This window comes from Oncorhynchus mykiss, chromosome 11, assembly GCF_013265735.2.
Source record: "Oncorhynchus mykiss isolate Arlee chromosome 11, USDA_OmykA_1.1, whole genome shotgun sequence".
Lineage (NCBI taxonomy): Eukaryota > Metazoa > Chordata > Actinopteri > Salmoniformes > Salmonidae > Oncorhynchus > Oncorhynchus mykiss.
Window position 1 is genome coordinate 69207039 of NC_048575.1, and position 26834 is coordinate 69233872.

The 26834-nt window shown below is 43.3% G+C and overlaps 2 protein-coding genes across 3 annotated transcripts in view; both read left to right on the forward strand.

The window, feature by feature from the left end:
• Positions 1-623: 623 nt before the first annotated feature.
• LOC110536644 (forkhead box protein D5-B-like) lies at positions 624-2294 on the forward strand. Its single transcript, XM_021622378.2, has one exon. It carries the CDS (start codon positions 842-844, stop codon positions 1976-1978), a length of 1137 nt encoding a protein of 378 aa, XP_021478053.2. The 5' UTR covers positions 624-841; the 3' UTR covers positions 1979-2294.
• A 1217-nt stretch (positions 2295-3511) lies between these two features.
• Positions 3512-26834, forward strand: part of LOC110536297 (phosphoglucomutase-like protein 5) — a 49368-nt gene continuing 26045 nt past the window's right edge. The window contains exons 1-6 of one of the 2 annotated variants that reach the window (XM_036936210.1): positions 3512-4304; positions 11982-12144; positions 14153-14299; positions 15341-15466; positions 15575-15765; positions 16421-16575. In XM_036936210.1, coding sequence (XP_036792105.1) covers positions 4047-4304; positions 11982-12144; positions 14153-14299; positions 15341-15466; positions 15575-15765; positions 16421-16575 — 1040 coding nt within the window. In that variant the 5' untranslated portion in view covers positions 3512-4046. The remainder of the gene's footprint in view (positions 4305-11981; positions 12145-14152; positions 14300-15340; positions 15467-15574; positions 15766-16420; positions 16576-26834) is intronic. The other variant, XM_036936211.1, reaches the window with a different exon arrangement.

Here is a 26834-nt window from a genome sequence, read left to right on the forward strand (position 1 = left end):
GCCTCTACAGCTGCTTTTCTCTCCCGGCCACGGGGAGCCGTCCCACGGCCATTTTCATGGCCACATCACCTGCGGGCATCCCAAGGTGGCAAACTAAACGAAACCACAGGGGTCTGGAGGGTAAAACGCTTCGTTTCTTATCGGGGTTTAGGTGTGGTGTTCAAATTTCCCATTGCATCCCCGCTTCCAGTCGAGCTACTGTGCTGTTTTAGTAGGCCTAATTGAACAGGAAATGTGCCACGGTTCAAAGTAAACCCTGTGAATAAAGGTGGAGCATACCAATTAAGGTTATAAAGTTGACTACAATGCATTTGCCTCAAGTGTAGGCTACTTTATATAGCCTACTCGAGATAATAGCAATTTTTTGTAGACCCAATAATGTGCCATGTCTGGAACTCAATATTTTATAGACAGACCTGCGTAAGCATGGCGGATCTTGCTAAAGCACCATTCTGATTATACCCTAAAAAAGACATGCTTTTTGCTAACTATAGTCGATACATTTTATTATTGTATTTCATTGAACACTCTTAATTCAGAAGTTTCACTCCATGAACTTTGTGGTGTCTGCATACAAGACCAATTAGCATGTCAGGTTTCTCCTCCCCATTAGCTTTCTCCTTGGTCCATCTAACACCCCGCAGCGAGGGGCTACTGTCATAGGTCTGAGTGGGAATGGGACTGAGCTAGGGGGGGTAACAGCTCAGCTTTAATAAAAACCCCAAACTCCCATGGTCACCACAGACAGGCTGACCAGGAGCACAGGCACAGGAGGGGCCTAGAAAGTCAGAGAATACATATCTGTGTGCGCTGTTACGCATCGGTAAATGCGCTTTTATGCATGTTAAGAATTAATGATAAGGTGAGCTTTTACTCGTGTGTGGACATTGTGGTCTCAGTCATGACCCTCTCCAAGGAGTTTGAAGCGTCCCAGCAGACTGGCTTTCCCCTGGACGCAAATGAGGTAGACGTTGTTGGAGACGACGAGCCTCTCCATGGCCAGCTTCGTCTCTATCGGACCGAGAACACCATCGAACCTAGCTCCTCCGCCGAGTCCAGCGCCGAACTGGACTGTTCTGAGTTCGACTCGTCCGGGGAGAGCGATAACAGTTTCTGTGCAGACGCGCCTTCATCGGGGAGACCACAGAACGGTTCTGTAAAGCCCCCGTATTCCTACATCGCTCTCATCACCATGGCGATCCTACAGAGTCCTCTGAAGAAACTGACACTGAGTGGCATCTGCGACTTCATTAGCAGCAAGTTCCGCTACTACCGGGAGAAGTTTCCGGCGTGGCAGAACTCCATCAGGCACAACCTGTCACTCAACGACTGCTTTGTAAAGATTCCGCGGGAGCCTGGAAACCCAGGCAAGGGCAACTACTGGTCTCTGGACCCCGCATCTGAGGACATGTTTGACAACGGCAGCTTTCTCCGGCGCAGGAAGAGGTTTAAGAGAAACCAGCCGGAGTGTGTGAAAGATGGACTCATGTTTTACCCAAACTTCAGCTGTTACCGGCCTTACGTGCGACCTTACTGCGCCCAAGGCCAAGTGAGCGCACCGGCTGCCCCTCTCCCGTATATTCCGGTTCAGGACGGGCTCGTGATGCCACCTTCCTCCTACTTACCGTACCCGAGAATAAGCAGCAGTGGTAAGGTTGTTTCCCCCAGAGACTTCAGAATGCAACTTTACGCAGCAACACCTGCAGAACAGAAGCCTGCGCGCGATACCCAGATAAAGTGTTCATTCAGTATTGACAGCATTATGAGTAAAACCTCTCCTTCTATACCACAGAACACAAATCCACAGAACTCCAACTCTCATTGTTCTATTGACTATGGTAATCTCCTCACGGGCCCCGCTAGTTGTTTCGTTCCGAGCCTGCGTCCAGCTCCAAGGACTCCATTCTGCCCAAGTGCAATGTTGAGCGCACCCCCTTTAATAACAGAGGGTATTCAAATGTCTTATCCTCGTTGTTAAAGTGTTTGTTTGTAGTAGCTATAACCAAATAAATATCTGTGTCTAAGTGATACAATTCTATAGGCTTAATGGAGAGACCTTTACGCATTTCTCAGAGAAATGATTTAAACTGCATGTTATTTGTGTTCATTCCATGTTGAATATGTCAAAAGAAGTTAATGTAAATAAGAAGGCTGATAATATATTTGTTAAAATATGGTGTCAATGTAAAAATGGAAATAAAAGTGGAAGCACTTTTGCCAATTGTATAGAAAATAGGCCTACATTGTATTGTGATTTTCCCGAATGTTTCGACATTGAAATGAAGCAATAAATGTTTGATCATACCGTGAGATTTTTTTTGCTGTCTTTGATGACTTATTTCCTTCAACAAATTTACTTACACCTTACAATTAACTGCGAAATATTTATTATATTAGAACAAAATAGCCTGAGGAAATAATTGCACCTAAAGATTTCCAAACAGGCTTACTTCGCAAATAAGCTAAATAGGCCTCTGAACAGCAACATATATTAATTACTTAATATCTTGACATTGTGAATTATTATAAGACTATATTTATTGTTATCAATTTTGTTAGTCCTTGCTGTAATTAGCGAAACAGAACTCTTGTTTTTCACTAAAACCGGTCAGTCAGTGTAAATTTCGTTCCCTATTTAGTTTTATTGCTAATACATGTTTTGCAATATTTCATGTAATTGTTGTTAAGTACATATAAAAATACATATTAAGATACATTGGATCTGCATCTAGCCATAGGCCAGTTCAATATGCAATGCTGCCACCGTGTGGCAGCATTGCATAGAAAAAGTTTACTACCTATAGCGAGGCTATTTTGTGTTGGCATATTTTTTATATTTTTTTTCACGTTATTGCATGAAATAAATGCAATCCAAATACATACAATTACTTTTAGGCTTATGGGACCGCTAGTCATTTTTTACATTTAGCGATGCACGGTTTTCAATAGTTTATTTCGCTCATGGTTGCGCTGTCCACCAAGTTATGCGTCAGTGAACCAGCACATAATGCCTCTCTCTCTTTCTCTCTAAATTTATTTCGATTAGCATGTGAAACATATGTTTACATTGCCAAAGCAATGTAAAGCAATCTCTCGCTCTTATACATACACCGAGAGAGAGAGAGAAGTGCCATTGAATAAGACGCACTCCTTTTCCCCCAGTTTAGTTATTTTGGAAAGGGGGTGGTTTTCATCTTATCTAGTCCATTAGCTTAAAGTAATAATAAAACCAACTAGGGTGTTTTTCTTTACCATGAGCTATATTGCCTATTGTCTACAGAGGAGAGTTCTGCTTGGCCATGCCAATATCCAACAGTTCGCCCTCAGGTCCTGCCTCATCACTTTTACGCATATGCAAGTTAATTGTCATTGATCGGTCGGTAACTGCTTATGCTCGCACACTGACAGTGCTTAGTGCTTTGACTCAAACCGACAAGTGTCGTGGACAGAAGTAGGGTCAGGTTACAGCCCCGACACAATTCTCCCATCACTCCACCCGGCTATTTTTGGCCAGAGGCACAGCTGATTGTAGGGGCTTTTGGCCCTCCTTGATTTTGGCAGGCGCTTGTCCTTGTGGAAAGTCGGACTTATTTGGAAAAGAGGGAGTTGCCAGGCGGAAGAGAGCACTTGGCTTAACATTACATTAGCCTACTTGAACTTTAAAATCCGAAGCTCTCACTGTACGTTTACTGTAGGCATGTGTTAAAAGTACAGTATAACTAGCCTATCTAAAAACCAAGCTGACAAGACAAGGAATTTGTTGACGGGAAGTTAGCCTATCAGCATAATAGCCATCCCTCAGGAAAACGCTGGAGTGCTGTCATTGCGTCAGCGCACTTTCCCCCTCGCAATTGCTGGGCCTACTTCTGGAGGACTAGAGCGGACATCACTCGACCTCACATCCCTCTCTAACACGGTCCGTCTCAACAGCATATGTTTGGCTCTCCACCTCTATCCAGCATCTGACCTGCAATTTCTGTGACAGACAGAGGCGTCCTCGGTATAGCCAGCTGAAGCGTCCCTCCCAGTGTGTTCTTGTGAGGAGGATGGAGACGAACCCCATTCCCGTGGTAACGGTCCAAACGAGCCCGTTCGATGACCAGCGGCCCGGTACCAACGGGCTGCGGCGGAAGACGGAGTTGTTCGAGGGCAAGAAGAACTACCTGCAGAACTACATCCAGAGTTTACTGTCGTCCATCGACCTGAGGGACCGCCAGGGATGTACCATGGTGGTGGGCAGCGACGGACGCTACTTCAGCCGAGCCGCCACCGAGATTATTGTGCAGATGGCCGCCGCCAACGGGGTAAAACATGTCATGCCAGAAAGTTTGGACAGGTTCAGGGTTGGTGATGATGATGATGTTAATGAAGACGATGATAAATTAAGCACAGAACAATAGCATGATTAACAATGGTAGCATGTTAGCTAATCCTTCCCCTAATTCTGACCTTTACCATTTAATTGAACTCCTAACCCTAATCTTAATCACTAACCCTAACTCTTAGCCTAGCTAACGTTAGCCACCTAGCTAACATTACATCAAATCAAATTGTATTAGTCACGTGCGCCGAATACAACAGGTGTGGGTAGACCTTACCGTAAAATGCTTACTTATGAGCCCCCCCTAACCAACAATGCAGTTTTAAATAAATACGATAAGAATAAGAGATAAAAGTAACAGGTAATTAAAGAGCAGCAATAAAATAACTATAGGGAGACTATATACAGGGGGGTACTGATACAGAGTCAATGTGCGGGAGCACCGGTTAATTGAGGTAGTATGTACATGTAGGTAGAGTTATTAAAGTGACTATGCATAGATAATAACAGAGAGTAGCAGTGGTGCACAGAGGGGGTAATGGGGAGGGGGGTGGGGTGCACTGCAAATAGTCTGGGTAGTAATTTGACTAGATGTTTAGGAGTCTTATGGCTTGGCGGTAGAAGCTGTTTAGAAGCGTCTTGGACCTAGACCGGAGCCTTCGTAACATATCATATGTTTTGCAAATTGATAACATATTTTTCGAATTGCAATTTGTAACATATCATATGAATTATAATTTGTAACATATCATATGAAATGGATGATGGACATCCACAAATTAATACATACCATACGAAACGTAACATATCATACTAATTGGAGTGTCCCGGATTTCAATTTACTATGTTAAGTCTACCCCTGCCCAGGTTACTATGTGACTGAATGTCTAGCAACCCAAAGGTAGCATGTTCGAATCCCATCATGGACAACTTTAGCTAATTAGCAACTTTGCAACTACTTACTACCTTTTAGCTACTTTGCAACTACTTGCTCATGCTTCCCTGAACACTAACCTTAACCCTTTAACCTAACTCATAACCTTAACCCCTAACCTGAACGCCTAACCCAGCTAACATTAGCAACCTAGCTAACGTTAGCCACAACCATTTGGAATTAGTAACATATCTTACATTTAGAAAATTCATAGCATATTGTACAAATTACAATTTGTAACATATCATATGAATTGTAATTCGCAACATATCGTACTCAACGGATGATGGACATCCACAAATTAATACATACCATACGAAACGTAACATACTAATTGGAGGGTCCCGGATCTAAGTTTACTATGTTACTTCTACACGTGAGTTGTTACAATACTATGTCCTGTGGTTACCTGTGATCTTCTATGTAGAAGAACCCCTTACCTTCTAATGACCTTGTGTAGCTTGTGAGCGTCATAGAATATGTTACATGTATGTGTTTGTGAGAGTCTCAGCTTTTTATAGATAGCTTTTAATAGTTGTAGCTCAAAACATTTGGACTCTACATACGTTTTTGTAAAAAGACCCGGCCCTGGCCCCTTCGGAATCTGTCCTTGTCTCACAAACACTTTACCTCAGTCCCTTTTAATCACACAGACTAATGGTTTGTACTGACAGATGCAGAAGAAATAGACGAATCCAATGGTACAACAAGGAGTCTGTAGGGTTAAGAGCCGAGCTGTAGCATTTTATACGAACTGTAGACAATGGAGTGACTTCTGACTGAGTGACTTCTGACTGAGACAGAGGCCTATACAACGAGTTACAGTAATATACTGTAGACAATGGAGTGACTTCTGACTGAGACAGATAGGCCTATACAACGAGTTACAGTAATATACTGTAGACAATGGAGTGACTTCTGACTGAGACAGATAGGCCTATACAACGAGTTACAGTAATATACTGTAGACAATGGAGTGACTTCTGACTGAGACAGATAGGCCTATACAACGAGTTACAGTAATATACTGTAGACAATGGAGTGACTTCTGACTGAGACAGATAGGCCTATACAACGAGTTACAGTAATATACTGTAGACAATGGAGTGACTTCTGACTGAGACAGATAGGCCTATACAACGAGTTACAGTAATATACTGTAGACAATGGAGTGACTTCTGACTGAGACAGATAGGCCTATACAACGAGTTACAGTAATATACTGTAGACGTGAGGAAATAAAAGCTTGTATAACTTTCTCCAGATCAGTGACTGAAACAAATGGCTTGACTTTAGCTCTATTTCTTAAATGATAAAAGCAGGACAACCTTCTTGACATTACATTTACGTCAACAATCTTATCCATAGCGAATTACAGTAGTGAGTGTATACATTTTCATACTGGTCACCCATGGGACTCAAACCAGCAACCCAAGGATAATGCCCTACCAACTGAGCCACATGTAGCTCAAAGTTCAGATCAGGTTCAAAGAAGACAGCAAGGGTTCTGTCAGGCAGCTTTACATTGGTGGATATAGGACCAAAGCTATTTTCAATCTGGGTTCTATCAAGGTGGGGGATAGAGAAAAAAATACTTGGATTTCTTATCATTGAGCTGGAGAAAGATGTCAGACATCCAACATTCAATGTCAGCTAGACACTTGTGTAAGGTAGCCAGGCTAGCTTGATCTGAACCACCCATGCTCACCGAGAAACGTCTGCAACTCAAATATGACCTGAACCAATCGAGGGCAGCGCCGGAGATTCCCACCCACCTCTCCCGCCGGTCGACAAGAATGTTATCAAACTGGGTTCCAAAAGAACTACGATAGATCATTCTGTATCTGGATTCTGGAATCGGCAGTCAACAGAAGGTCATTACTAACTTTCAATGAAGAAGTTTCCATGCTGTGAAGTGAGCGGGAGCCAACTGGAATTTGTCTAATAAATTGTACATGCTCAAATGAGCCACCAATAGATTAAAAACAACTTTTTCTAAAATCTTGGATACAAAGGAAGTTTAAAGATAAGACTATAATTACTCAGTGAGGAAGGGTCTAGATTGGACTTTTTAAGGAGAGGTTGAACCAGAGCAGTTTCAAATAGGCTGGAAAGGAGCCAGAGGTCAGGGAGCGATTTACAATAGACAGAATGTAACAGTATGCATAACATATTTTAGTAGTCTAGTAGGGACCACATCCAAGAACAACACACACAATTGTCTTAAACAGAATTTTCTCAGAGATCAGAGTAGAGAAGTAGTTCGCTCTTGCATCCTTAACCTCAACATTGTAATTTCTCATCAAATCCTTCATTATCTCATAGAATACTTGAAGTTCTCAGGTCTTCCATTTGCTTCCAGCCTTTCTAAGTTCCTTTTTTAAAGCACGAGTGTGATCATTTAAGGTGAGACTCTGGCAGATGATTTAAGGTGAGACTCTGGCAGATGATTGAAGGTGAGACTCTGGTAGATGATTTAAGGTGAGACTCTGGCAGATGATTTACAGTGAAACTCTGGCAGATTATTTAAAGTGAGAGTCTGACAGAATATTTAAAGTGAGACTTTGGCAGAAATAATTTTAAAAAGCTTTAAAAAAAAACAATACTGAGATGGTCAGAGACACACACATCAATAGTTTCCAAGTCGTCAATATTCAGACCATAGGACAGCACCAGATCAACAGTATGGCCTTGGTTGTGTGTAGGCCCTGTGGAATGTAGCACAAAGTTAAAGGATTCTATCAGGTAAAACATATTCCCTGCTAGCACATTATTTGGACAACACACATGAATATGGGTGGGGGGGTACACTAAGCAAAAGATAAGGCTCTCTAATGAGGAAAGTTTGCCACATGACATAGGGCTACATACAGTACTTGTCTCAATTAATGAAGGTTACCCACCAACACGGCCAGACGGCTGGAGGGGTAGTTTCATTTAGAGAACAAAAATCCCTGGTTTTAAAGTAACTGTCCAGTGTTTCCAGACTTCTATGAAATATGACCTATAATTAATTACAATATGAGTGAAATTGTTTTCCTTCCAAAAAAATGGTAATTAACTATGTTAAAAATCCTATTTTCTGTGTTGGAATGGTCTGAGTGTACTCCAACAACAGAATAAATATAAATGTAGTCGCAAGAGCATTTCGTACTATACTCTATGTAAATCTGAGACTTTCCAATTCGTATGATATGTTACGTTTCGTATTGTATGTATTAATCCATCATCATATTCGTATCGTATGTTACAAATTACAATTCGTATGAAATGTTATGAATTGCAATTCATACAATAGGTTATGAATTTGCAAAAAACGTATGATATGTTACGAATTCCAATTTGTTGTGGCTATTGTTAGCTAGGTGGCTAGGTGACTGATGCTATCATTAGCTATCTCTAGGGGTTAGAGTTGGGGTTAAGCTTAGAAGTTAGGTTAGGGTTAGGGGAAAGGTTAGCTAAAAGGTTTTAAGGTTAGGGTTAGGGGAAGGGTTAGCTAACAAAGTAGTTGCTAATTAGCTAAAACATCTAAACTTTGGGTTGCTAGATGTTTGCGTTATACGCCTACCCAAGCACCCTCCTTTCATTTTTGCCTTAAGTAAGTCATTTTTACATCAGCCAATGTCACAAAGTGCTATACAGAAACCCAGCCTAAAATCCAAACAGCAATTAATGCAGATGTAGAAGCACGGTGGCTAGGAAACACTCCCTAGAAAGGCAGGAACCTAGGAATAAACCTAGAGAGGAACCAGGCTATGAGGGGTGGCCAGTCCTCTTCTGACTGTGCCAGGTGGAGATTATAACAGTACATGGCCAAGATGTTCAAATGTTCATAGATGACCAGCAGGGTCAGATAATAATAATAATCGCAATATGATTTCAATGTGATTTAGAGTGCCTTCAGAAAGTATTCACACCCCTTGAATTTTTCCACATTTTGTTGTGTTACAGCCTGAATTTATAATAGATTAAATTGCGATGTTGTGTCACTGGCTTACACACAATATGTTTGCAAATGAATTCAACATGAAAAGCTGAAATGTTTTGTTATGACAAACATAAATAAGTTCAGGAGTAAAAATGTGCTTAACAAGTTACATAACAAGTTGCATGGACTCACTCTGTGTGCAATAATATGGTTTAACAAGATTTTTTAATGACCACCTCATCTGTACCCCACACATACAATTATTTGTAAGGTCCCTCAGTTGAGCAGTGAATTTCAAGCACAGATTCAAACACAAAGACTAGGGAGGTTTCCAGTGCCTTGCAAAGAAGGGGACCTGTTGGTAGATGGGTAAAAAAATAAATAATTAAAAAGCAGACATTGAATATCCCTCTGAGAATAATGAAGTTATTAATTACACTTAGTCACTACAAAGATACAGACGTCCTTCCTAACTCAGTTGCCGGAGAGGAAGGAAACAGCTCAGGGATTTCACCATGAGGCCACTGGTGACTATAAAACAGTTGCAGAGTTTAATGGCTGTGATAGGAGGATGGATCAACCACATTGTAGTTACTCCACAATACTAACCTAATTGACAGAGTAAAAATAAGGAAGCCTGTACAGAATAAAATATTCCAAAACATGCATCCTGTTTGCAACAAGGCACTGAAGTTAAACTGCAAAAAATGTGGAAAAGCCAAATCTACACTGGAGTTGCTTACCAAGAAGACAGAGAATGTTCCTGAGTGGCTAAGTCACAGTTTTGATCTAAATCAACTTGAAAATATATGGCAAGACCTGATAATCGTTGTCGACAAATTATAAACAACCAATTTGCCAGAGCTTGGAAGAATGCTAAAAGAATAATGGGTAAATGTTGCACAATCCGAGTGTGGAAAGTTCTTAGAGACTTACCCAGGACATCTCACAGCTGTAATCACTGCCAAAGGTGCTTCTACAAAGTATTGACTCAGGGGGTCATGTACACATTGATAAAGAAGACAATGTGTAGAGTCCTTTTGAGAGCCACAGTCACAGATTCACAGTCACAGAGTCACAGGGTCACAGAGCCATAGTCACAGAGTTACAGTCTCAGAGCCAGAGTCACAGATTCACAGTCACAGAGCCATAGTCACAGTCACAGTGAATACTTAATGTAAAATAGACATTTATGTATTTCATTTTAAATACATTTGCAAAATTTGTAGACTGGTGATTTTTTTTGCAATGTAATCCTTTTTGAATTTAGGCTGTAACACAACAAATGTGGAATAAGTCACGGGGTGTGAATACTTTCTGAAGGCACTGTAGGTCCTAAAGCCTATCCAAGTGTCAGCGTGTGTGTTTGCGCATGTCTGCTTGACTGGCCATTACCCATTAGGCCGTTACCCAATTCCGCAGAGCGCTTGGAAAGGACACTGTTCTCAGATCTGTGCGATATCAAGCTTGGTGAAGTGCCAAAGGAAAATCTGAGGGGAATGTATTTGTTTTGAGATGGGTCTGTTTTTTTGCTGGCCCAGCCAAATGTCTCCTGTCTGCCTTATCGGCTGTTCCATCCCTCGTCCACTCCTTTCCTGCCCACGCCTCTCAAGGCTTTGGGGATACCCAGTCAGTTTAGTGGCCACAAGCCAAACTCAGGATATAAGCGCTGGGAAGACCTTGAACAAATATTTGTGAAATGCTGGGGGCAGAGTATGGAATGATGATAGGCCTATAACAGGGTTGCTGACAGGGCATGGCAGATGTAAAGTGCAAAGGGCCCTATTGATCCAAAGCGGTGTCTGCCAAATGTGCTTCTACAAAGTATTGACTCAGGGGTGTGAATACTTATGTAAATGACATGTTTCTGTATTTCATTTTCAATATATGTATATATATTTATTTAAATGTATATATATTTATATTAAAAAAATCACTTTGTTATTATGGGGTATTCTCTCTCTCTCTCTCTATCTCTCTCAAGGGCTTTATTGGTATGGGAAACGTATGTTAACAATGCCAAAGCAAGTGAAATAGATGATAAACAAAAGTGTAATAAACAATAAAAATGTACAGTAAATATAACACTCACAGAAGTTCCAAAACAATAAAGACATTTCAAATGTCATATTATGTATATATACAGTGTTGTAATGATGTGCAAATAGTTAAAGTACAAAAGGGAAAATAAATAAACATAAATATAGCTCTCTCAATCTCTCTGAATCAAGAAGTGAGGAGATTGCTCCAACGTCATAAAAATGAATTCCCCGTGAATGAGGACACTTTTATTTAGAGTAGTTGAAACACTAGCCCAGGGCCAAAACATGTGAGACTTTTCTTCAGTAAATGGATGTGGACGCCGAAGATGACCGTCTGGAATGTAACCTAGTCTGAGCGTGGTAATACGTCTGCATCCTTCCCTTCATCGGTGCCAACTTCTGGACGCTTCTGGAAAGATGACGCCCTGAGCATCATGACAGGAGCCATGTGACTTGTTCTAAAAAATAACACTTGACAAAAGAGATGAAGATCGTTACGATAAAGAAATGTGAATGAAATCATTCTGTAGGCTGAAGCTACACTGAGCTAGTCTACAATAATAGGCCTTTTTATTACTGAGTTGCAATTTTTGTACATGCTTTAAGGTTGAATAATAATGCATTGTACAATTACTGTGTGTACTATATCCCTACATGTTCACGTAAAGTAATCACCTCTATATGAAGATAGGTCCCAGAATGAGATTCATTCAGCTGAAGTTCCTTCAACTCTCACTCTGTCTGTGTGTCTGTCAGATTGGCCGTCTGGTGATTGGCCACAACGGCCTCCTGTCCACCCCTGCTGTGTCCTGCATCATCAGGAAGATCAAGGCCATTGGTGGAATCATTCTGACAGCCAGTCACAACCCAGGAGGCCCCGGGGGAGACTTTGGGGTCAAATTCAATGTGGCCAATGGAGGTGAGGCGATAATTTGACTGATTGCTGTCAATCTGCCAGCTGTTAGTAAGTTAAATGATTGATGGATGTCTTCCTACCTAAGTCATTTTCTTGCCCCAGATTCTCCTGCTTGCTCTTGTTGGCTTTAGGTTGTAATTGAGCACTTTGAGATATATGCATTTGTTAAAGGTGCTATACAAATACAAGATTGGTGGTTTATTACCTGAGGTGAGGGAGTTGGCACCATAGTCCTTTCATAGTCCCAGCAGCTATCCATGTTTCCTTTAGAAAAGGAAGACTCATATTCTCGGAGTGCCATCATGGCCTTCCTTCCAAGTCCCCAGAGCTTTGCTGTGGAATCAAAGTGTATTTGTCACGTGCGCAGAATACAACAGCTGTAGAACTTTCAGTTGAAATGCTTAAAATCTCAGTCATCTTCCAGTCATATACATAGATCAAAGTGGTGTTGCTCTCCTCATCTCACACCAGTTATCTCTGTGGCCCTGTGACCGTGGCTCTGTGACTGTGACTATGGCTCTGTGACTGTGAATCTGTGACTGTGGCTCTCAAAAGGACTCTACACAATGTCTTCTTTATGAATGTCTACATGACCCCAGTTGCTTCGTCATGATACCAGTAGCTTCTTACAATCTCACATATAGCATATTATGCATTGCTAACACACTATATACACTGCATTAATATGGAGTTGGTCCCCCCTTTGCTGCTATAACAGCCACCACTCTTCTGGGAAGGCTTTTCACTAGATGTTGGAACATTGCTGCAAGGACTTGCTTCCATTCAGCCTCAAGAGCATTAGTGAGGTCGGGCACTGATGTTGGGCGATTAGGCCTGGCTTGCAGTCAGCATTCCAATTCATCCCAAAGGTGTTCGATGGGGTTGAGGTCAGGGCTCTGTGCAGCCCAGTGAAGATCTTCCACACCGATCGCGACAAACCATTTCGTTATGGACCTCGCTTTGTGCATGGGGGCATTGTCATGCTGAAACAGGAAAGGGCCTTCCCCAAATTGTTGCCACAAAGTTGGAAGCACAGAATCATCTAGAATATCGCTGTATGCTGTAGCGGTAAGATTTCCCTTCACTGGAACTAACAGGCCAGAACCATGAAAAACAGACCATTATTCCTCTTCCACCAAACTTTACAGTTGTCACAATGCATTGGGGCAGGTAGCGTTCTCCTGGCATCTGCCAAACCCAGATTTGTCCAGTGGATTGCCAGATGGTGAAGCATGATTCATCACTCTAGAGAACACGTTTCTACTGCTATAGAGTCCAGTGGCAGCGAGCTTTCCACCACTCCAGCTGACGCTTCCTATTGCGAATGGTGATCTTAGGCTTGTGCTCCTGGCAAACAGTTATTGTGCTGACGTTGCTTCCAGAAGCAGTTTGGAACTCGGTAGTGAGTGATGCAACCGAGGACAAAGATTTTTACGTTCTACGCACTTCAGCAGTCAGTCGTCCCGTTCTGTGAGCTCGTGTGGCCTACCACTTTGCGGCTGAGCCGTTGTTGCTCCTAGACGTTTCCAGTCCACATTAACAGCACTTACAGTTGACCCGGGGAAGCTCTAGCAGGGCAAAAATTTGACGAACTGACAAGTTGGAAAGGTGACATCCAATGACGGTGCAACGTTGAAAGTCACAGAGCAATTCAGTAAGGCCAATGTTTGTCTATGGAGATTGCATGGCTGTGTGCTCAATTTTATACGCCTGTCAGCAACGGGTGTGGTTGACATAGCTGAATCTAGTCATTTGAAGCGGTGTCCTGTCCACATACTTTTGTATGTATAGTATATATAATATGACTTCTCAGTAATATGACTTCTCAATATAGAGAATAATGTTATTTAACTTCTTATGAATACTCATCGGTGGTGCCTTATTTCCAACACACACCGTATGCTTCTATCACTCTTGTTAAACAGGTATAACAACAACAATTGACCAGCAATAGGCCACTTCATTTGAAAACAATGGTTTCCATGGTAACTGTGTCCTCTCCCCCCGATAGGCCCGTCTCCGGACACAGTGATGGAGAAGATTGCCCAGGTGAGCAGGACCCTGGAGGAGTACACCATCTGTCCTGACCTCCACATAGACCTGGCCAGACTGGGACGCCACGACTTTGACCTGGAGAACAAGTTCAAACCCTTCAGAGGTACTGGACACACACACAGAGCATACACACGCGCCATGCTACTCTCACACGCGCCATACACCACACATACACCCTGTTCTTGCATGCAAAGTAGCATATGTACTATTGGGTGGATATACACATGCAGATACACACAAAATCAAATCAAATCAAATTTATTTATATAGCCCTTCGTACATCAGCTGATATCTCAAAGTGCTGTACAGAAACCCAGCCTAAAACCCCAAACAGCAAGCAATGCAGGTGTAGAAGCACGGTGGCTAGGAAAAAACTCCCTAGAAAGGCCAAAACCTAGGAAGAAACCTAGAGAGGAACCAGGCTATGTGGGGTGGCCAGTCCTCTTCTGGCTGTGCCGGATGGAGATAACAGAACATGGCCAAGATGTTCAAATGTTCATAAATGACCAGCATGGTCAAATAATAATAATCACAGGCAGAACAGTTGAAACTGGAGCAGCAGCACGGCCAGGTGGACTGGGGACAGCAAGTAGTCATCATGTCAGGTAGTCTTGAGGCATGGTCCTAGGGCTCAGGTCCTCCGAGAGAGAGAAAGAAAGAGAGAAAGAGAGAATTAGAGAGAGCATACTTAAATTCACACAGGACACCGGATAGGACAGGAGAAGTACTCCAGATATAACAAACTGACCCTAGCCCCCCGACACGTAAACTACTGCAGCATAAATAGTGGAGGCTGAGACAGGAGGGGTCAGGAGACACTGTGGCCCCATCCGATGACACCCCCGGACAGGGCCAAACAGAAAGGATATAACCACACCCACTTTGCCAAAGCACAGCCCCCACACTACTAGAGGGATATCTTCAACCACCAACTTACCATCCTGAGACAAGGCCGAGTATAACCCACAAAGATCTCCGCCACGGCACAACCCAAGGGGGGGGCGCCAACCCAGACAGGAAGATCACATCAGTGACTCAACCCACTCAAGTGACGCACCCCTCCTAGGGACGGTATGAAAGAGCCCTAGTAAGCCAGTGACTCAGCCCCTGTAATAGACTCCTCTCCTGTCCTGTGTGTTGGTAGTTGAGATAGTGGACTCAGTGGAGGTGTACCTCAACCTGCTGAGAACCATCTTTGACTTCAGCGCCATCAAGACCCTTCTGACAGGACCTGAACAGCTGAAGATACGCGTAGACGCCATGAATGGAGGTGAGATAACACTCGCAAAGACCAGATTGGTAACAGTATTGTATCAGGCGCTCACTGCTGTGGTATGTTCATGGTGTTCTATTTTATTATTTTCTATTCTATTGTCAGTGATGGGTCCGTATGTACGGCGTATCCTGTGTGATGAGCTGGGTGCTCCTGCCAACGCTGCCGTCAACTGTGTCCCCCTGGAGGACTTTGGGGGCCGGCCTCCAGAGCCCAGCCTCACATATGCAGCCCCATTGGTCGATGCCATGAAGGGTGGAGACTTTGGTTTCGGAGCTGCGCTCGATGCAGACGGGGTGAGACAGCTGAAACTGAAAGGAGGAGAGAAACAGTGGATGTAATAATGCAAAGTACTAGAATACACATTCTGGAGAGCTGATGAGCATGTTTGAGGACCATGTTTGAATCTGCTAAAATGGGCAGGTTGGGACTATTCCTTTGGTTCCATGACAGCAAGCCAAATCAAGCACTGGACCTATGTGGACACAGGGGAACTTGGGAACTTGGAATTGCCATGTTTTTGTCTGTATTTATATGCTGGTCAATAACAGGATGTTAAGCAATGGAACCAGCTAATATCTGTGACAAAACAAACGTCACATTTTTTCCACAACATTTTCACATAGTAATTTCTAGCAGTGCCATGCTCACGCACATTAGCCTAACTCAATTACCTAGCCTAGCATCAGGAGAATTATGTTACTGTATTGCGTCCTATTGGAGCCCTCCCCCGGTGCTCACGATGATGCATCTTAGTAGGAAGTAGGTGTCCCATACATTTGATTTGATTGTGACAGATGCAATTAAAACAACAGTTTATCAACTGGTAGGGGACGGGAGTAACAACGATATTCATCTTTAACATGCTGTTTTTATCAATAATGTATTGGTTAGTTCTCCATGGATTGTTGTCTGGTTGAAGAGGGTATGTATTGGTGTGTGTATTCGCAGGACCGATATATGATCCTGGGTGAGAATGGTTTCTTTGTGAACCCATCAGACTCCTTGGCTGTCATGGCTGCCAACCTCTCCTGCATCCCCTACTTCAGACACCTGGGGCTAAAGGGCTTCGCTAGGAGTATGGCAACCAGCACTGCCCTAGACAGGTAGGACACGCACACACACCACGTTCCGTTTACCCTGTGCCCTTTTTGTCTTTGGGTTCAAAGGGAAAAATATAATCAGGTGTGGATGGCTGCTGGGGGAAATGCTCCACAGGACTTTATCATTTTTCAACTTCTATATTTCTCATCAACACCTAACCCTGCACCCCCTGCTCATCACCTGACCCCCCCCCCCCCCCACTCTTGCGAACCCAATCCACAAATACCTGACCTGGTCCATTCTCAATCGTCTCTCTCTGTCTCTCTTTCTCCCTCTCTCTCTCTCTGTCTCTCTTTCTCCCTCTCTCTGTCTCTCTTTCTCCCTCTCTCGCTCTCTTCCTCTCTCTATTCCCTCCCTCTCTCCCCCACTCTTGTGACCCCAATCCACAAATACCTGCCCTGGTCAATTGAGATTGGATGCCTTGGAGTGAAGAATCACCCTCTATGAATGGCGTTGTGAGCTCACACACACACACACACACACACACACACACACACACACAGCAGTGTTAATTTTGGCAGATATTTTAGATTTAGTTTTAGCCTTTATGACTAAAATACGTTTTAGTCTTTGTCACATTTTGTCATTTCATCCTACTTAGTTTTAGTTGTCGACTCAAACTCTGGACAATTTTAGTCTAGTTTTAGTCAGTAATTTTGTCATATATTTATCAGTGCATTTTTTCTCCATGAAATAATTCATATTTACCTTCCATGATGTGCACATTAAGATAGCCTTGTTCAACTAGTCTTACTATCCCCCCATATAGCTGGCACACTGCTATTGTACCGTGTAGGCCACAAATCCTTGGCTGCAGGTTAAACAATTTAGGCATATGCTCTTTTCTCCCTGTCATAGCCTTGAGATGAGGGTAAAAAACATTGGTTTCATTTAAAAGGGGAGAATCTGAGCTTTCCAACAATGGCAGTAATATTACTGCACTCCTAATATTCAGCAAGTATCATTACAAAAAACAACTGCACTCGCATTTGGGAAATGTGAGATGAATAACTGCACATGGGATGTGATCAAAGCTGTCTTAGGTTAGCTCCAGTTGAAGTGGGCTGCACATCAGTTCAAAAGAGACTGAAGTGACTGAAGTGACAGCCTGAGCTGTGTGGGAGAGCCGGGCAGATCAGGGCCTCGTTTCCCAGTAACTTAAGCATTACGATGATCGTACCAGTTGTGATGTAACTTAAGCATTAGGATGATCGTACCAGTTGTGATGTAACTTCAGCATTACGATGATCGTACCAGTTGTGATGTAACTTAAGCATTACGATGATCGTACCAGTTGTGATGTAACTTAAGCATTAGGATGATCGTACCAGTTGTGATGTAACTTCAGCATTACGATGATCGTACCAGTTGTGATGTAACTTAAGCATTACGATGATCGTACCAGTTGTGATGTAACTTAAAACCTCTTGCGACGAGCAATCCCGTATCCGGGAGCATAATCATAGCCTCAAATGCATTAGCATAACGCAGCAGACATAAATACCCCTAGAAACTTTTCCTATTCATGAAAATCGCAAATGAAATGAATTAAATATATTCAAACACAAGCTTAGCCTTTTGTTAACAACACTGTCATCTCAGATTTTCAAAATATGCGTTACAGCCAACACTAGACAAGCATTTGTGTAAGTTTATCATGGCATAATGCTATGCTAGGCTCTGCTAGCAGCAGGCAACATTTTCACGAAAATAAGAAAAGCAATCAAATTAAATAATTTACCTTTGAAGAACTTCGGATGTTTTCACTCAGGAGACTCCCAGTTAGATAGCAAATGTTCCTTTTTTCCAAAAATATTATTTTTGTAGGCGAAATAGCTCCCGTTTCTTCATCATGCTTGGCTGAGAAATCGACCGGAAAATGCTACAACTATAACGGCAAACTTTTTTCAAAATTTGCTCCATAATATCGACAGAAACACGGCAAACGTTGTTTAGGATCCATCCTCAAGGTGTTTTTAACATATATATTCGATAATATATCCGTCGAGGCAATTGGTTTCTCATAAGAAGCGATTGGAAAAATGGCTACCTCAGTATTTTACGCAAGATTTTCTGCGGGAGACACCATGTGACCACATGCTATATATGGTCCCTTACAGCCATTCTTCAATGGAAATGCCTAAAAAGACGTCACAATGCTGTAGACACCTTGGGGAATAAGCTCATTCGTAGCTCATTCACAGCCATATAAGGAGTCATTGGCATGAGGCGGTTTAAAAAAATTCCTGGTTGGATTTTTATCTGGGTTTTGCCTGTAACATCAGTTCTGTGGCACGCACAGACAATATCTTTGCAGTTTTGGAAACGTCAGAGTGTTTTCTTTCCAAAGCTGTCAATTATATGCATAGTCGAGCATCTTTTCGTGACAAAATATCTTGTTTAAAACGGGAACCTTTTTTATCCAACATTTTTAATAGCGCCACCTAGTCGCAAGAAGTTAAGCATTACGATGATCCTACCAGTTGTGATGTAACTTAAGCATTACGATGATCGTACCAGTTGCGATGTAACTTAAGCATTACGATGATCGTACCAGTTGTGATGTAACTTAAGCATTACGATGATCGTACCAGTTGTGATGTAACTTAAGCATTACGATGATCGTACCAGTTGTGATGTAACTTAAGCATTACGATGATCGTACCAGTTGTGATGTAACTTAAGCATTACGATGATCGTACCAGTTGTGATGTAACTTAAGCATTACAATGATCGTACCAGTTGTGATGTAACTTAAGCATTACGATGATCATACCAGTTGCGATGTAACTTAAGCATTACAATGATCGTACCAGTTGCGATGTAACTTAAGCATTACGATGATCGTACCAGTTGTGATGTAACTTAAGCATTACGATGACCGTACCAGTTGTGATGTAACTTAAGCATTACGATGATCGTACCAGTTGTGATGTAACTTAAGCATTACGATGATCGTACCAGTTGCGATGTAACTTAAGCATTACAATGATCGTACCAGTTGCTATGTAACTTAAGCATTACGATGATCGTACCAGTTGTGATGTAACTTAAGCATTACGATGATCGTACCAGTTGCATCATTATTTACCAGCTAACTTTTTAAGAGTGTTTCCCGAACATGCACGTAGAGAGAACGTTCGCTAAGTGCATTGTTAAACCATGTGTCGATACTGATAGGATCCAAAGAAAAGCAACGCTGCTCTCGGATCAGCCTTCTCCACTCAAATATTTCCTTAAGATTAGAATTATAACACAATACTGATGATGGATCAGCTCCTAGAAAGATATTTACAACTACTGTATGGCTGCAAATATTGAGGCGGCTTATTAAACCACAGGTTGGGCACATCGTTGCACACATCTTGTCACACATCATTAAACATATTGAGGCAAAAATGACAGACTAGTAGCCTAGTAGCAAAATAAAACTCAATATAATTTATTTTAAATTTTTTAGAATTTTTACCCCCTTTTTCTCCCCAATTTCATGGTATCCAATTTTTTATTAGTTACTATCTTGTCTCATCGCTACGACTCCCGTACGGGCTCGGGAGAGACAAAGGTCAAAAGCCATGCGTCCTCCGAAACACAACCCAACCAAGCCGCACTGCTTCTTAACACAGCGCGCATCCAACCCGGAAGCCAGCCGCACCAAAGTTTCGGAGGAAACACTGTGCACCTGTCGACCTTGATTAGCACGCACTGCGCCCGCCACAGGAGTCGCTGGTGCGTGATGAGACAAGGATATCCCTACTGGCCAAACCCTCCCTAACCCGGACAACGCTAGGCCAATTGTGCGTCGCCCCACGGACTTCCCGGTCGCGGCCGGCTGCGACAGAGCCTGGGCGCGAACCCAGAGTCTCTGGTGGCACAGCTAGCGCTGCGATGCAGTGCCCTAGACCTGCGCCTGCGCCACCCATTAAATATTTTAATATGATTTAGAGTGCCTTCAGAAAGTATTCACACCCCTTGACTTTTTACAAATTTAGTTGTGTTACAGCCTGAATTTAAAATGGATTACATTTAGATTTAGTGTCATTGGCCTACACACAATAGCCCAAAATGTCAAAGTGGAATTATGTTTTTCGAAATGAAAAGGAAATCTATGGCAAGACTTGAAATTACTGTCTAGCAATGATCAATAACCAATTTGACAGAGCTTGAATAATTTTTTTAATAATAATGTGCAAATATTGTAAAATTCAGGTGTGTAAAGCTCTTAGACATACCCAGAAAGACTCACAGTTGTAATTGCTGCCAAAGGTGATTCTAAAATGTATTCACTTAGGGGTGTGAATTATGTAATTGAGATATATCTGTATTTCATTTTCAAATTGTTAAAAACATCAAGGGGTATGAATAGTTTCTGAAGGCAATGTAAATATATAGGCCCATGTAGCCTATTTTTATTTTAATGCAGTCATTTCAATTTTCAATCAAAGTATTGTTTTATTATTATTATTATTATTATAAAGTTGTTTGTAACAATCGCAAATACTTTGGCAACTTTGTATTTGTAGTCCACTTTGTTCTGAAGTTATCTGCAGTCACAGTCAGACAAAAACGTATAGCCTAAACATCTTGATTCTATGTTTAGCGGAGAAAGTTCCACGGAAAGTGAAAATACATCTGACGAAGCACTGTGGCTGCTCTACGAGTGGTCTAGATCACTCGTAGTTGTACAAAGGCTTTCAAGAGCAACGTTAGTAACGAAGGCTCTGGGAAACAGATTGGCTGCGAAAGATACATCGTAAGATGGTTCTAACGATGAGCTTAACGCTACGAAGGCTCTGGGAAAGGAGGCCCAACTCAATCAGATCACGCAACTGAAAGACGTTAATTCTGCCAATGAGAGGATCGCATTAAATAGTCTGCAAAGGTATGTTTGCTTATGATTGGACAAAACAGATGAAAAGGATCTTGATGGCAAATTGAATGTGTATTAGTCTCAGGTGGAATTCTAGTCTCGTCACATTTTCGTCAACTAAAATGAAAACTAATTTGTCACAGGTTTTTTTTCATGGCATCTCGACTCGTTATCTTTGTCAGGAAAAATAGGTTGTTTGTCATAGTTATGTACGAAATGAAAGCTGACACACACACTGCCTATAAACACACTGGGACCTAACCATAAAGGCTGTTCCAGAGCAGTGGTGTGAAAGGTGTGATCATGACATTGTGTGTTGGTGTGTGTCACCCTGGCCTCTGACCCTCCTCCTGTGAGAGTTGGTGGACCTTGTTAGTGGCGGTCCTGTTAGTGCTGGCAGCCATGGAGGAAATTAGATCACTCCCAGCCCATCTCTCAGGATGCTGATGCCGGCCGCTGGCGCTAACCCTGTGTGGACATGTGAGGTTGAGGTGACGTCACATCATTAATGGCCCGTCTTGGAGCTGGTCACACACACATGCACGCTGGCACGACCACACACACGAACACACGCACATACACACTTGCGTCACACAGCTCGTTACCTGGGGCTGTGTCTTATGCTGTAGAAACGGCCACACTGATAGCATTGCCTCAGTTTCCTTTGACTGCATGTCCTGTTCCAACACATACTCACACATGAAAGGTGATTGTCACGAGTCCCACTGCACCGCAAGGTAATCCAACACCCTTATAATACACACAGGCCATATGGCCCACAATCATACACACACTCACTCACATGCACGCAAGCACACAGTCGCACACACACACACACACACACACACACACACTCACTCACTCACTCACTCACTCACTCACTCACTCACTCACTCACACACATGCACGCAAGCACACAGTCGCACACACACACACACACTCACACACATGCATGCACGCACTCAGTCGCACGCACGCACACACACACACACACACTTGTTGTGTCCATGTACTATATCTGTGGCTGTCTCTCAAGGGTCTTATTTAGTGAGTCCCAGAGCGTGGCCCCTGTTGAGTGGTGGGGTGCTGTAGAATTGTATAATGGCCTCAGCCCAGAAGTAATATTTTTAGGAGTGTGAGAGGAACCCTGTGTGTGAGTGTGTGTGTGTGTGCATGCGTGTGTGTGAAGGCAGTTAGAGGATGTGTTTTGTGGAGCAGGAAGCTTAGGTTTGACCATGGCAGGGCTAGCAGCCGACAAAGAGGCGCTAAATCTCTCACCCCGGCTGGCCAGCATTTCAGTTTGTGTGTGTGTGTGTGTGTGTGTGTGTGTGTGTGTGTGTGTGTGTGTGTGTGTGTGTGTGTGTGTGTGTGTGTGTGTGTGTGTGTGTGTGTGTGTGTGTGTGTGTGTGTGTGTGTGTGTGTGTGTGTGTGTGTGTGTGTGTGTGTGTGTGTGTGTGTGTGTGTGTGTGTGTGTGTGTGTGTGTGCAAGCGAGGGAAGTCTTATGTTGTTCCAGTGAGGGAAGGGAAGGTGGGAGAGGAATTTTGGGAGAGGAAACATCTGCCTCTCCTTTGGCTACTCCAGGGTTGGGAGGATGGGAGAAGAGAGGGAGCAGGAAGAGGGGAGGAGAGAGGGAGGAGGAAGAGGGGAGGAGAGAGGGAGCAGGAGGAGGAAGAGGGGAGGAGAAAGAGGGGAGGAAAAGGGGAGGAGAGAGGGAGGAGGAAGAGGGGAGGAGGATGGAGGACAGAGGGAGGAGGAAGATGGAGGAGAGAGGGAGGAGGAATATGGAGGAGAGAGGGAGGAGGAGGATGGAGGAGAGAGGGAGGATGGAGGAGAGAGGGAGGGGGAGAGGTTAGGCTAGGCCACTGTTGTCCCTTTTACTAGGATGAACCAGTGAAAAACAGGACCTTTAATTCCTTTAATTAAATGACAATGAATACTTGATCTCTGTATTCGACTTCCAGGTCTTTGAATCAGGACCCAACCATGGGATGAGTAATACTGGTGTGAAAAACTCTCTGTGCCCATATCTGTGCCCATATCTGCAATCATCAGGTAGTTCAAGGTGTGTGTGTGTGTGTGTGTGTGTGTGTGTGTGTGTGTGTGTGTGTGTGTGTGTGTGTGTTTCAGGTTTTAATGGCACATGCACAGGTACAGTGAAATGCATTTCTTGTCAACTCAAAACCCAACAATGCAATAATCAATAACAATGTAATACTATAAAAAAGAGAAATTAGAAGAAATATGAAGAACACAATAAGTAAGTAAGCATACTACTGTATATACAGGGTCAGTTCCAATAGCATATTTACAATGTGCAGGGACATGAGTGATGGAGGTAAATATGTACAGTAAAGGGGTAAGGTGATTAGTCAACGGGATATAAGATAAACAGAGTAGCAGCAGCTTGTATGTGAGTGGCTCTGTGAGTGTGTAGAGTCTGTGAGTGTAGGGTATGGTAGTGTGTAGGGTATGTGAGTGTGTAGGGTATGGTAGTGTGTAGGGTATGTGAGTGTGTAGGGTATGTGAGTGTGTAGGGTCTGTGAGTGTGTAGGGTCTGTGAGTGTGTAGGGTCTGGGAGTGTGTAGGGTCTGGGAGTGTGTAGGGTCTGGGAGTGTGTAGGGTCTGTGAGTGTGTAGGGTATGTGAGAGTATAGTGTCTGTGAGTGTGTAGGGTATGTGAGTGTGTAGTGTCTGTGAGTGTGTAGGGTATGTGAGTGTGTAGGGTATGTGAGTGTATATTGTCTGTGAGTGTGTAGGGTATGTGAGTGTGTAGTGTCTGTGAGTGTGTAGGGTATGTGAGTGTATAGTGTCTGTGAGTGTGTAGGGTATGTGAGTGTGTAGTGTCTGTGAGTGTGTAGGGTATGTGAGTGTATAGTGTCTGTGAGTGTGTAGGGTATGTGAGTGTATAGTGTCTGTGAGTGTGTAGGGTATGTGAGTGTATAGTGTCTGAGTGTATAGTGTCTGTGAGTGTGTAGGGTATGTGAGTGTATAGTGTCTGTGAGTGTGTAGGGTATGTGAGTGTATAGTGTCTGTGAGTGTGTAGGGTATGTGAGTGTATAGTGTCTGTGAGTGTATAGTGTCTGTGAGTGTGTAGGGTATGTGAGTGTATAGTGTCTGTGAGTGTGTAGGGTATGTGAGTGTGTAGGGTATGTGAGTGTATAGTGTCTGTGAGTGTATAGTGTCTGTGAGTGTGTAGGGTATGTGAGTGTATAGTGTCTGTGAGTGTGTAGGGTATGTGAGTGTATAGTGTCTGTGAGTGTATAGTGTCTGTGAGTGTATAGTGTCTGTGAGTGTATAGTGTCTGTGAGTGTATAGTGTCTGTGAGTGTATAGTGTCTGTGAGTGTATAGTGTCTGTGAGTGTTTAGGGTATGTGAGTGTGTAGGGTATGTGAGTGTATAGTGTCTGTGAGTGTATAGTGTCTGTGAGTGTACACAGAGACAGTGCAAAAATACAACTAAAAGGTCAATAAAGATACAAGGTTAAGTCAGATAGTCCATGTAGCTATTTTGTTATCTATTTATCAGACTGATTACTTGGGGATATGCTGTAAGCTGTTCAAGAGGCTGTTGGTTCCAGACTTGATACACTGGTACCGCTTGCCATGCTAAAGCAGAGAGAATAGTATATGGCTTGGGTGGTTGGAGTCTTTAACAAGATGCTCCCAATGGTACAGCTGTATAACATTTTGAGGATTTGAGTGCCCATGCCAAACTTTTTCTACCTCCTAAGGGGAAAGAGGCGTGTTTGTGCCTTCTTCACGACTGTGCTTGTGTGTTTGGACTATTTTAAGTATTTAGTGATTTGGACACTGAGAAACTTGAAACTCTTGACCTGCTCCACTGCAACCCCCGTCGATGTGGATGGCACGTGCCCCCAGCTCCTTGGTCTTGCTGACGTTGGAGAGGTTGTTGTCCTGGCACCACACTGCCAGGTCTCTGACCTCTCTGTAGGCTGTCTCATCGTTGTCGGTGATCAGGCCTACCACTGTTGTGGCGTCAGCAAACTTAATGATGGTGTTGGAGTTATGCGTGGCTACACGGTTGTGGGGGAACAGGAGGGGACAAAGCACACACCCCTGTGGGGCCCCTGTGTTGAGGGGCAGCGTGGTGGAGGTGATGTTGCCCACCCTCACCACCTGTGGTCGACCTGTAAGGAAGTCTAGGATCCAGTTGCAGAGGGAGGTGTTCAGACCCAGAGTCCTAAGCTTGGTGACAAACATGTGTGTGTATGTGTGTGGTATGTGTGTGGTATGTGCGTGTGTGTGTGCCTGTGTGTGTGACTGTGTGTGTGTGTGTACGTGTGTGTGTGTATGTGTGTGACAGCTCTGAAGGGGCCTGGTGTTTATGCTATGTTTTGGTCGGGGCACAGCTGGTGCAAGCATTAAAGCCCTAGAAAAGCACCACATTTCCTCAGTATTGTTATGATGCCTTTTAAAATAAACAACCCTGTCCCAACATCCCCCTAACGTTGGAGAAACGTTCTGCCTGACCAGGGCCGTGCCGGATGCTTGTGTTGGCTGCAGACATGTGATTGAAACGTCAACAGTGAGTTAAATGTTCCGAGTTTCCGTATTCTTGTAGGAATGCCAGGCTTTCTGCTCCAGAGCCCTTCCCTCAGAGGGAAAAAAGGCCTTACTCTTATTTGGTAATAATCTCCCACACACACACACACACACACACACACATACACACGTACACACACATACACACACATACACACAGTTGCAGTATGTTACTGTGGGTTTATGACAACATCTTAATGTCTGACCCCCTCTCATCAAAATAGTTCTGTTAGTTGCATGTTCTATTGAACGACTCATTTTTGGAGTCATGCCAGATTGTAAGTGGGGAAATTATGGTTGTCCTCCTTTCAGATGCTTTGAAGCGTTAGGGAGGGGTCATCTTATACCAAAACTTTGGCAAGCTCACTTCTCTATCAGAGAGGAAGTACCCTACAAGTTAGTACCCTACAAATTAGTACCCTACAAGTTAGTACGCTACAAGTAAGTACCGGACAAGTTTAGTCTCTGTCTCCCTGCCCTTGTCTCCTACTCTTTCTCCCTGTCTATCTTCCCTTTATCTCTAACTCTCTCCCTCTCTTTCCGCCTGTCTATCTTCCTCCTTACCTCTCCCTCTCTCCCTGTCTATCTTCCCTTTGCCTCTAACTCTCTCCCTCTCTTTCTCCCTCTCTATCTTCCTCTTTACCTCTCCCTCTCTTTCTCCCTGTCTATCTTCCCTTTACCTCTAACTCCTTCCCTCTCTTTCTCCCTGTCTATCTTCCCTTTACCTCTAACTCTCTCCCTCTTTTTCTCCCTGTCCATCTTCCCTTTACCTCTAACTCCTTCCCTCTCTTTCTCCCTGTCTATCTTCCCTTTACCTCTAACTCTCTCC

Excerpts from the sequence above, each read along its gene's own strand:
- LOC110536644 (XM_021622378.2), top strand. The coding sequence starts at position 842 with ATGTTAAGAATTAATGATAAGGTGAGCTTTTACTCGTGTGTGGACATT.